The sequence below is a fragment of the Pyrus communis genome, chromosome 11 (genome assembly GCF_963583255.1).
Source record: "Pyrus communis chromosome 11, drPyrComm1.1, whole genome shotgun sequence".
Lineage (NCBI taxonomy): Eukaryota > Viridiplantae > Streptophyta > Magnoliopsida > Rosales > Rosaceae > Pyrus > Pyrus communis.
The window spans coordinates 5,361,751-5,374,094 of NC_084813.1; the positions used below are offsets into that span (position 1 = coordinate 5,361,751).

The 12,344-nt window shown below is 38.2% G+C and overlaps 2 protein-coding genes across 2 annotated transcripts; one reads left to right on the top strand and one right to left on the bottom strand.

Annotated features, from left to right (window-relative positions):
• The first annotated feature begins 3,474 nt into the window (after positions 1 to 3,474).
• LOC137707914 (phosphatidyl-N-methylethanolamine N-methyltransferase) lies at positions 3,475 to 5,795 on the top strand. The gene is made up of 2 exons (XM_068446857.1): positions 3,475 to 3,812; positions 5,334 to 5,795. Exons 1-2 carry the CDS (start codon positions 3,568 to 3,570, stop codon positions 5,581 to 5,583), a joined length of 495 nt encoding a protein of 164 aa, XP_068302958.1. The 5' UTR covers positions 3,475 to 3,567; the 3' UTR covers positions 5,584 to 5,795.
• An 884-nt stretch (positions 5,796 to 6,679) lies between these two features.
• LOC137707913 (photosynthetic NDH subunit of subcomplex B 1, chloroplastic) lies at positions 6,680 to 9,763 on the bottom strand. Its single transcript, XM_068446856.1, has 6 exons — positions 9,121 to 9,763; positions 8,348 to 8,538; positions 7,886 to 8,143; positions 7,586 to 7,691; positions 7,169 to 7,254; positions 6,680 to 6,985 (listed from the first exon to the last, which is right to left on the bottom strand). The coding sequence occupies exons 1-6, from the start codon at positions 9,703 to 9,705 to the stop codon at positions 6,820 to 6,822; spliced, it is 1,392 nt and encodes a 463-aa protein (XP_068302957.1). The 5' UTR covers positions 9,706 to 9,763; the 3' UTR covers positions 6,680 to 6,819.
• Positions 9,764 to 12,344: the final 2,581 nt, after the last annotated feature.

The following is a 12,344-nucleotide window of genomic DNA, read 5'->3' on the forward strand; positions in this document are numbered from 1 at the left end:
AGAGGTGGCCATTTGAAAAATTATTGAAAAAATTAAAGGAAAAATTATTGGAAGAGAATAGAATATGAAGAATTGAAATAAAATTAGGTAAGATAGTATGAAATGGTGAAAAATACGTGAGAAATGGTGTAGGAAAAAAATTACATTTTTTTTTAAAATTCGTTCAAAAAAAAAAAAAAGTGGGCTGGGCTCTTCAAGCTAGCTGGCTAGCTGGAGATGGCCAGCTCGCTGGCCTGATTTGGTGGTTTTGGCTCGGTGGGGCCCACAAGCCCTTTGGCCTAGTCTTCGGTTGGAGACGGTTATTGTGTCATTTTGAGCTATTTTTAGCCTTATAACCTTTTAGCCGGATCGATTGGAGATGGCCTCAAAGAATCAAATTAACAAGAGGCGTGTGAGAGTAAAAAATGAGCATGCGGATAGAACTATCCGGTATTTTCTTTGAGGCACCATGCCTCCATAAGTTATGGATTTTGTAATTATCTCATATTTTAGAAAATGAAAAAGAAAATGATCCATCTCATATTTTTATTTGGTTTTTTATGCTGAAAAGAAATATATTTATTTGTTGTGTTATGTATGTTTGTTGCAATTATGCATTTATAACAAGAGTTTCTTCCGACTAAAAGTCAGTACGTTTATCAATAATTCATGGTCTTGTATCTTTGAAATTAATAATAAAAATTGAGATTAAAACACGGGTTTTTGTTGCACTAGAGAGACTTGGTTTGGACTAATTGCAGGACTAATTTGAATAAACTTGGCATGGTCTTATTTAAGGCTCGCATTTTAAATGGCTTAAAATGTAACATGTAAGTGAGGGTCTAATGCTAATACATCTAGTTTTTTAATTAACTTCATGGTTTGTCCAGGTTTAGATTGGTCTAAACAATCAAGCGCTCTTAAAACACATTTATTTATTCTTCACTCTTTCTATCAAATTTAAAAATAAGTAATCATGCATTATTTGGTCACCCAATAACCAAGAAAATATCTGTCTTGTAACATAATGTCGAAGAGAAAAAAAAAAAAAAAAGTTATGCAATTATAATATGTTGTAGGGATGGAGAGGCCAAAAAAAAGTAGAAGGCAACAAGATGGGGCAGGTTCGATATGTCAGTTCCCATTGTGGTAACAAAAAATCAACGCCCATGAGGGGACGACACATGACCTGACCTTGATTGACGAATTGCCTTTAAGAGCAATTCCACCGGGAAACAAATAGCCCAGCATCCAGCTATTCCACTCCAGCCCAAAAGATAGGCTGGCACCCAGTCCAAGTTGGTCTCCAAGCCAGCCCAAAATTGACAGAGCCATGGACTGGCCCGTATGATGTCAGCAAGCTGAAATCTTAATATTAAAAAATAGCCTAGTCCTCTTCTTTTCTTCTTCTGTAAAACGCTATGAGTGTGGTGGTGTTGGGAAGAAGCTTTGTTCTTTCAAACAAGTACTGCTTGACCAAGTAGCCCAACACAGACACATACCTAGAAGGCAAAAGCATCGACTCTGCGAACGACTCGGTGAAAGATTTGAAGGCGAAACGGTCTGATTTGGGGAAAGTAGAAAGTGGGTACTTGGGGAGAATAGTTGAGGAGGTAGAGGGAGTGAGGGGGAGTGAGGGGAAGGTTTTGGTGGGGTTTGAACTGGTGGGTGGAGGAGAAGAGATGGTAGTGGTGGTGGTACTGCCGTGGATCTAAAGAGAAAGAGAGCGGAACAGTTGCAGCCATGAAAGCAGATGAGAAAGCAAAACAGTTGCTCAATGTTTACTTGCTTGCTTGTCAGAAATTAAAAATAAAATTATTATTTTTTATTATTTTATAATAAAAAATAATAATATTTTAATAAAATTGACTAGGTTATTTTTTTTTAAGGATTGAGATGCATTTGACCTATTACTGTTCAGTGAGTGGATTAAATGGGCTGATTGCTAGCGCATTTTTTTAGGGGTGGAACTGCTCTAAAGCATTTGTGAGATTTCAAGCCTGGGCATGGGAGCATTAAGAATGGACGAGACACCACCTCTAGAATCTCGCTCGACAGTGGATACAGCTCTATTGTGCTAACATGTTAGACACACCAGTGACGGATTCAAGATTCAAATTTTGGGGATCCTTAAAAAAAAAATGTAGACGAAAAATTGAATTGAGCGACGTGAGGTGAGCGGCTAAAGGTGATAGCCTGGGTGGTGACGGCACAGCAACAAGTGGTGGGGTTTGGGGTTAGGGTTGGGACTTGAAGTCTGCATGTTTATAATGCAAGACAGCCTCTACAAAGTCTTTATTTACAAGGGTTGAAAGTTTCCTATATCCAACAATGAGTGCAAAGCTTTTTGAACAAAAAAAAAAAAAAAAACAGAGTCCTTTCTAAATTTTTCTCTATTAATTTTTGGTTATTATAAATAAAATGTCAACTAAGTGGGATTAATCCTTTTAGATTTGATAGAGTAAATGATTCCACATGGATCCCTATGTGGATCCGCCTCTTGACACACCTCATATGTTGGATACGCGCATTGTTGGAAACATTTATTATTCACAAAGGCATGTGAGACTAACCTTCATCCGTTGAAGGAAAATGCTCTATTATATGATATGATACAAGAGTCTCTTGTCATAACACTTGAACATGATCTAGGAGGTATGTTCCAAATTACATTCACAATAATGATATAAATAAGATAATCACAATGAATAGTAGACATGATTAACCTGTCAACCTAACAATATGAACAAGAATATTGATATAGAGAAGGACCTTATTGCATCGTAATTCCAACTAATTATGTTCTCCACTTCTTCTGCTTAGCTTTGGTAGCCATGACATACTGCTAGATATCACTCATGGCTTGTGTAGTTCTGAAGATTAGCCATTTCTCACTATCGCACACTGCCTCGCTAATCAGTACTAATGGATCGCATACCGTGTATGATACAGATTGAAGAATACCATGGAATTAAGTAAAAACAATTAAAAATTCTAATTGTTTATGAATTATGGCTAGGATTAAATTAAAAGTTAACAAATCAAACAAATACGTTTGAATTGGGCCTTAAGTTAGTTTCGAGTTTCATCACCCAACGAGCATTGATCAATAAAGCCAAAAAGTTAAACGGTTTAACTTAAAACTAAAATTCCCAAAGTCCCAATAACACTAGTGAGGTCGGCCCTACAGTGAGGTAATGTTAAGTTTTTTCCTTCGTTAGGGTTTTGTTTGGAGAAACTGGAGAAGCATTACTCTCCATTTTCTCTCAACCCTATGTCACTCATCTCCTCTTCTCATCTCTGCTTGGTTGTAATATCGAAGTTCAAAACTTCATATCTCTTTCCTCCAATATCGCTTGTATAAAAAAAAATAAAAAAAAAAATAAAAATCCTTTTATGTGCTTTTGAAGATGCGTTACCTCAAAGCCTGCTAAGTATCGGGCTGTAAACATGGGCCTGCCACCGACCTCGTAACCAATACAAACACACAAGAGCTCAGATTCCATGAGCCAGCCAGAGCCACCCATGAAAGGAATCGTTTTCCAGAGAAAGTGAGAGAAAATTAGGTGAGAAGGAGAAAAAAGAAAAATGGGGATAGCAGCAGCAATAGGAGTGCTTTCACCCTTCCCATTCTACTATTGGCTATGGAGTTACCCACAAACATGGGTAGAGATGTGTGGGAAGGGGCGTGACCCATGCAAAGTGATGGCCTATGTGTCTCATTTCCTGAAGCTGATTCAGTTCCTTTCTCTTTTCTCCGTCTCTACCATCTCTTGGCCTCCCCCTCTTTACTTCTGGCCCCTCATTGCCTTTGGCCAGTTCCTCAACTTCAGGTTAGTCCTTTTTATAGATGTTTTATTTGTTGTTTTGAGACATGGGTACTTCCCAGTTTTCAGTTTTATTTGGATGTGTTTTTATGTTTTGGAATTTGGGTTCATTGATTAGGTAGTCGGCGTGGTGAGCTTTTAATTGTTTGATTAGTCAATTGATTTACGTGTCCCGAATCTGTATGACACTAAGTAGGATTGATAAATTCTTTCTAGAACTGATGGACTTGAGGGAAAATGGTTTTCATTTTTCATGTTGGTCATAGTTATATGTCATGCTGCACAGCTGCAGGCTATGGTAGTTTGGCTGCTCTTAAACTGAATATCTCTTTTGGGTATTGGCGACGCGTATAGTTTTCATGGCGGATGTGGAGAACAGGGTGCATTTTAATCCAAAGGAAATGTGGTGCAGCTCGTATTTTGTGATGCTAGTATAGATACACTGATGTGAGATCTGTCATCATTGCTATGAATATCCTTTTTCAAATTGTACTTAAATGTTACGGGGGCACATTGCAAGCCCATCTTTCGTATTCTGCATCTATAGACGGGTCTTCCTAGTTAATGGGAAACGAGGCACTTATAGGTAGAAATCCTGACAGAGGAAAAAGATGCATTGAATGTATGAAATCATATAATTCATAGGAGTGAAATTATTTTACTTCATGGTGTAATGGGAAAAGGAAGAGTGGGATTGAGACAAAAATAATGTCTGTTAGAAAAATTAATGTGCTAGAACTGGTGTTTAGTTCATCGCCCCTAGCTTGATGTCTAGTTCCTTTTGATGTTCCCTTGGTGTATTCCGTCACGGTAAACATCTGGTTGATTGAACCACAAATAATTTGTGTTAACATCCTTGTTAGTTAAAACTTTAAGGTAATTTTTATGTTCCCTATCCCAATGGAGCAAAGAGGGAGATAAGGAGAAGAGAGCACTGAGTTTCTTCTTGTCAAAATTATTCTTGACTATAAAGATAAATAGGGCATTGCAAACCTTTACCACCACTTCATAAACTATTTCAGCTTTTTGTTCTGAAATTTCTGTTGATAACAACATGCTTTTGCATTTCAACCAAATAATTGGAGCAAATTGGAGCACACTGGTTCTGTATGCATTATTGTGCAGTCATCACACTGAAAATTATCTGCAGTAGTTGAAATAGATGAAGTCTGCAGAATGGGAAGCATAATGAGAATAAACCTAGGACCTTGTAAGATAGTCCCGACGGTTGACTTATTAATATTTCCATTGGATTTTAAGTACAATGAAAATGTGCTTGATATAATTGTAGCCTACGTTTCAGTTGTATGTGACAAGAACCAGAAGCGTTGAATGTTTAAAAGAACTTTGTGATCAATTTACTCTCTTAACCATTCAATGTAACTGTGATTTATGTCAGACCAAGAGTTCTGCAGTTGGGGATTTGATTGTTCGCTTTTCTCTTTGATAAATCGATTATTTGAAATATATAAGTGACAATTTGCATGCGTATCGTGGGTGACAGAATTTCCATTTGATTATTTGTAGGGTCTATCAGTTGCTCGGTGAATCTGGTACGTATTATGGAGTACGTTTTGGGAAGAACATTCCCTGGGTGACAGAATTTCCATTTGGGTACGTAAAAGATCCTCAGTATGTGGGAAGCATTTTAAGTCTTTTTGCATGCGTATCGTGGGTACCATTTCAGTACATTTCGTTGTGGACGTTGGGTTATGTTGCAATGATATATTTGGAGTCGAAGGAAGATCCTGCAACTCGCGCAAAACCACGCTCATAATTCAACGTTCGAATTAGACCAGAGAATCAGAATCAGTCAAGATTCGAACATCAAATATTCTTCAATTGAGATTACAGTGATTTTGTTGAATTTGGTTTTTGTGTCCTTCGTAATATACTCTCTTTTCTTTTCTTTTGGAGAAGTGCTTGTATCCCTGATTTTTTTCCCGAACAATTTCAATGGCATTACCAGTACCTAAATTGTTGAGTTAACCATGCCAACTACGATGATCACGGATGATTTCGGCATGATAAGATGGGATGATGCATCCCTTTTCTTTGATCTGTTCTCTGTAAATTTTACGCACTCTCGTAATAACTTCTACTGTTATCTTATGACCTTGAAATCAATGACCTCAAGAAATTTTCAAAAGAAATTCTCACTCATTTTTATTCGAACGTAGCGGAAAGTATAGAATACCCTTAGTCCAGCGTCTAAAACCGGGAACACAAGAATTGGAATCCAAAAGTCTGAAATTTGTGATGATATTAGCAGACAACTAGGCTGCTTTAGTCACTGCCAGCCTTGGTATCTCAATGGCATTTCAGGGTTGGCCCTTGCTCAAGAAACTGGGAATGTGATTTCATGTCAAATGACGTTAGAAACCCACCGAAAGCAGTCCCACTTGTGAAAAGAGCTGGAACGATGCACCTGCATTATCCACTTGTTTGAGCTGCAGTTCTTGCTGATGCTGGAACATGTGTTACTTGTGAAACTCAACAGGATGTTACTTTTGCGAGGAACTGCTATGGAAAACCTTCAGCGCCAGATACCCGTACTCATGGAAGCAAGAACAGCCGATTGTCTCATAGCAACCAGCATTGTTGCCCGGACAGCAAGCTACAGAGGTGTGTAAACATCAAATGTGTTCTCAGAGTTCTGGAACAGGATGCCGGCCTAGTCCTTTTAGTTCAAGCTCACCGAACAATGTGATCCCGTCATCAGGAAAAGAACTGGTTCTGATGTTTTGTCCTCTCTTAATGTACCCTTATTGTAGGATTGTCCTTGAACTATTTTGGTGTAGGATTCATACTTGTGTATGGAATTCCCTTGTGCGTTTAAACGATTTGGGAATATGTTAACACTCAGAACGTCGATAGCAGAAAAAATATATCCTGATTTTATTAATCAACATTGGCTTAATGGTCTGCTATACAAACTGGGGTAAAGATAGCGTATTAAAACAACAAGAACAAAAATAATTAAATCACCAATCAGGGTGAGCTGTAACCCCTTTTAGACTAGAGCCAGGGACACATTGAAAATTGGAAGTGCATTTTTAACAGCTTCAGTGTCAATGTCCTTTAACATTTTTGTCTTGGATGAAACAATAACACAGTTCTTCTCCTCTTCGTTGGGAACGAATAGTTTCCCCTTCTCTGCAGAGCCAAATAATGCAATGCTGCAAAACAATGACATTATGAGTTCAAGGGTATCAATATGTTTAGAATCAACTGATTTGAAAATTAAAATCCAATGGTGAGAAAAAATAGATCCCACGAAAAAAACGAAATGGAGAACATACGGATATGCTCAAACAAGTACTTATCTAACACAAGAAAACTAGTATTCACATATCATTTACCAGGGTTTTTGGCGCGCATTTGCAAGTTGGATAGCTGCGGTGTTTGTAGTTATCACACCAGCCGAGTCATTGATAAGAGCGGCAAGCTAAAGAAGATAAAAAGGAAAGCCATTAGAAGTCGATCATGCTTCATTCATTGACTATTTTGCAGGCAAAGCCGCAAAAGTCCTTGATAAAATTTAACCATTGCTCTGAATGAAGGAGGATTGAGATCACGAAACAAAAGTGGTTTCATTTTTCCAGCAGGAGACATTGGTAAGGTAAAGCACCGGAAAAGTATTTGTATGGCAGATGGTTTTCCAACCCATCCATCTCTTTGCAATAATATTTACTCGAAAGTTTTGTATGTATAGTTCTCCAAGCTGTTTCGTTTTCGTGCAAAAAGTGTGGGAAATTAGTGAAGTAATTTATCCCTACCTGCCCAGGGGTTGTTATGAACACAATGCTGGTATCTTCTCCAACTATTTCCTCCACATTTTCCCTTTCCTTCTCATGTGGAATGACAAAAACTGGCCTAAATTCCCTGTCGGCATTAGAACAACAAATGCAGCTCTAGATCAATACTTACAAAAACTTCCTGGCCAACTATAAGTTAAACATTCTCATTCAGTAGGGTCAATGCATATAAACTTTTATATTCCTTGTGTGTGTGTGTGTAGTTTTGTGTTGTATGTTTCTGGATGAACCTTCAGAACGGAAATTCCATAAATTTCTTACCTTATACCGCGGACTATTGCAGCCCAAGTTTCGATGGGTAGCAAGCTATCACTATCCCCCTTAGACTGCATCGAGGCTTTTGAATCCGACTCCAACCCGTGAATCACAATATACTTTCCTTTATCTACACCTGCTTTCTTGTATTTTGACTCTACAGTCTGCTTTAGCTTCTTTGAAATTGATATTTTAAGCGGGGGCAAAGTTTGTCGTGGCACATCCCGCACAGGTCTCCCCAACCAATCCACCATCTGGTGATACCTGAATTGAAAATCACGTGTATAATTTTTCTAAATACAGAATTAGTGTCAAAACGCAGCGTAATAATTTTACCAATACTTGTTCCAGCTATCCCTGCAGAACAATTTTCTGCTTCAAATAAAAGCTCTCACTATGCATCCAAGGAGGTGTTCATTTTTCATAGGAAGTATCAAAATCATCTGTGTTGTATTATTATAAACTCACATGTTATACCCGCCTTCGGCGAGATTCATACCATTCGGTCTAAATGTTTCAGATAGAAACAATCCAGCTCCTGCAGCGTTTACATTTGGATAAATGTAGCTCACCCTCTCTCTGGCTGTTGTCATGAACAAAAATATTCCATGGCCGAGACCTGCTAGCTTGGTTGATAAGATCATGTCATAGTACCTACTCTGTGACAGTTAAACGCAATTGGTTACAAATTTAAATCAAGTAGGAAACTCATTAAGTACGAAGTTTAACAAGATGAATCCTTTATGGCCAAAAACCAAGAGCATTCTCAAATAGGCACTTAATAATTTAGTTCCAGTTTACTCGAGTACGAAGCTGCCTTACTAAATCTTTAATTGCTCACATGCCTCGTTGCAGAAAAGAACCGTAAAGATCATTCTTGTCGATAAATTTCTTTGCATTATTGTTCTGTGATTCAAGAAGCGGGAATCATTCCGCTACTTTTGAAGTCGTTTGGATGCAAATTTGGAAAAACATTATCTTCTATCCAAGTAGTGAAACCCTTCTTGTATGAGAAGCCGAGTTTGTAAGGAAGACACTGAAAGAGAACATCTCCACGAATGATCGAAACTGCAACATTTTGAATCTTGAAAATGCAAATCCATTTTCTCGTTATCATTTTTATGAAAATATTCTCCAAAAACGTTACCAGACGGGCCCTAATCCTTTTACTTAACATAGAGATAAACGAATTGCCCAAATGATTTTAAAGAAGAATAATAGAGATATTTGCACCAACCAACCTTAAGGAGTCCAACCATGTCAGTATAATCAGCAGGCTCAGGAAAATGATCATCAGGATCATACACGTCAGCCCATCTCACATTCTTATTCAACTCATAAGCTTGCTTCCCTCTAGCAGAAGCCACCGCATCCACTTGCACGCCGGGATACCGGTCCTTAAGCAACTGAATTACCGGAAAAAACAGCAAATTCTCATACACACCACCAGAAACCACACAGCAGCACCTCCTAACATCCCCCCTCACTTTCAATGCCAGTGATGCCACTTCCACACTGTACCCCATTGGGAACTTCAAGAACCCGTATGGATTATCCGGGTTTTCGGGTGGCCTATCATCCTCGTCCTGCTTCCCGTCCGCGAACAGGGATCCGTACTCCATGTCAGGGTCCTCCCCATCATCAAAAGGGTCGAGCCAGGGGTTCTTCTTCTTGGCATTTGTTTGAAGGTTAGGCCTTTTTGTGCAATGGGGGTGGTCCTGTGGGTTGAAAGACGAGAGCTTGGTGAAAAGGGTTGAGGGGAATGAAGGTGCGTTGGTGAGAAATGGTGGGAAGGATTTGGGAAGCAGAGAAGTTGTAGTGGCCATGACTTATGGCTGCCAAGTGCCAAGTTTGTTTCTGGTATTATTGTTAGGTTTAACCAGAGGACAGATGAAGGTTGCCATTTGAATGTATGGAAGGTAGTTGGATAAGTGGCGCCCATTAGTTGGATAGGTGGGGTCTTTCTTTTGATCCTATTTATTCTTTCTCTTGGGAATTCTGAAAGGGTGGTGCTATCCACATGTCAATTTTAATCTCTCACATATTTTTTAGTTTTTCAATTTTTCACCTTTGAATTAGATGAAATGAAAAAGATTAATGGACAAAAATTAATAAGGATATAAGGGTGTCTGAATAACATTCCTTAATGAAATTTTACTTTGCAATGTGTACCGAATTTTCTCATGATTATAGTTTTTTTCCCTAGTTACATACAAGACAAGAAATTACAAGGCAAAGTAAGGTAAAATTGCACATGATTGGTGAAATTATTCTCAACTTCCAATGAATCCACATTTTCTGCTCAATCTTGTTTAATCAACTCCCTCCCTTGGTGAAAGTAAGGTAAAATTGCACATGATTGGTGAAATTATTCTCAACTTCAATGCGTCATTCCAACCCCTAAACAATCTACCCAACAACAACCCACTTAAATGGCAAACCACCTGATGGTCGACTGCGAATCAGTGTGATGGCAGCTTTATCGCTGCTCGAATGAAACGGTTCTCCTACGTTTCTTCGCCCCTTCACGTTGAAGCCCTAGCGGCTCGTGAAGGTCTTCTGTTGGCTGCGGAAAGGGGTTTTCTAAATTTTTCTCTTGATAGTGATTCACTCCTGATCATGAAGGCTTTGAACTTGTCTACTCCGGATCTCTCCCATGTGGGACCTGTGGTGGACGATACAAGGGATTTGCAACTCAAGATCAATGGAGCATTTGCTTCCCACACGTGCCAACAACCAAACGAAGCTGCCCATCGTCTTGCTCACTACGCACTTACCAGCTCCATTAAGGTTTCTTGGTTTGAAGAACTTCCAGACATTTTACTTGATGTTTTGTTTATAGATTGTAATCCTTAAAGTGGCTAGATTTTTTCCTGGCCAGCTTACCTGTTGTTCCATTTGACTTATGAATATATGGTATCTTTAAAAAAAAAAAAAAGAAAAAAAAAAAAAACTCCCTCCCTTGACTTGTAACATTATGGAAATGAAGATTGAGGATATATTCGTGAGTATGTAGGAAAAGATCATAGAATTATATGTATGTAACACTGATTAATTATAAGGAAAACTAACTAAAAAAGCTTAAAAACTTTATATTTTAACCAAAAACCATCTAATAACTTTATTTAATGGTTAGGACAAAACCCAATATCAAACAAGCCCAACAAAATTAGCCCAAAAAATGTAATTTATCGAACTTCCAATTTTGCCCTTAACGTCATGGCTTTCCCGTTTATTTGGTCCGTTTCGCGAGAGGAGAAAGGTATACAGATCTCAAATTTATTTCTCCGTGATGTCTGTAATTTTCTCTGTGATGTCTATAGATCTTCTGCTCCGTCAAATCAACGAGCTCCCATTTTACTTGATTCTTTGGTTTTCCAACTGACCAGGTAATTTTCTCTTCCAACTAAATTAAGATTCAACTCCTCTCTGTCTTCCCTCTCCAATTCCAACACACGCATCAACAACCACCAACTCTGAAAAATGGCGGTGGAAACCTGATGCATGTGATGAACAGATGCAGATTGCGCTTCGGAAAGAAGCGGAGATGTCGTTGTACGACCTAGATGACACGCCCTTACCGAATCTACCTTTCGCCGAAGAAACCTAGCGGAGTTGGATCATGGCCGCCGTTCCTAAGGTGCAAGAATTGCAAAGGGTGGCTTCTGGGCGTTCGGACGCTTACTTGCGTCTTCTGACTGTAAGGACATCCCTCCCGACCCCATCAATTTCCAGGATACTTTTGGGTAGATAGATATGAGACTTGATTTTCTATCTTATGTTTGATTGATGAGAAAATTGAGCTTAATTAAGATAGGAAATAAAAGCTTTCACTATGTAGCATTCTTCAAGTCCCAAGCCGTTTGACACTGCCTTTTACAAAGCTTTTAAAATCCCTTGCAAGTTCGCAACCCTTTGAAATCATCAAGTGCTATCTAGTTTTCTATGCATGTATAAATCTGTGTTTTGTTTCCTTAATTTTAATTTAGAACAGAGGATCAGATCGAACATGTGAGGTATAATACTATTATTTTATAGCTCTGCACTTTACTAACAAGTTTATTTTTTCTTTCTTTCTTTCAGTTGAATTAAATATTACGTAATGGATTGATCTTGCTCAAAGTTTTGTCTAGCTTGGTAATTACAAATTTTAATTGTTCATGCAGGTACTACTTGTGCTACAATCTTGACCAAGGCTATTTATACCGATTGTCTTATTTTTTTTTCACCTATATTTTTAATTTCATTCACCGTAAAAAGTTAAAAAATTGCAATGTTATTTCTCCACTCACTATTTTTTTATATGGTTATGTCTGAAACTGGACACAAGTAATATTTCTGAAACTAAACATGGATACTATATTACTTCTTAAATAGACTATTTCTGAAATTGAATACGGATACTAAACTATTTCTTAAACTGAATACTGACTATTTTTGAATACTAAACACGGGTACTATCACT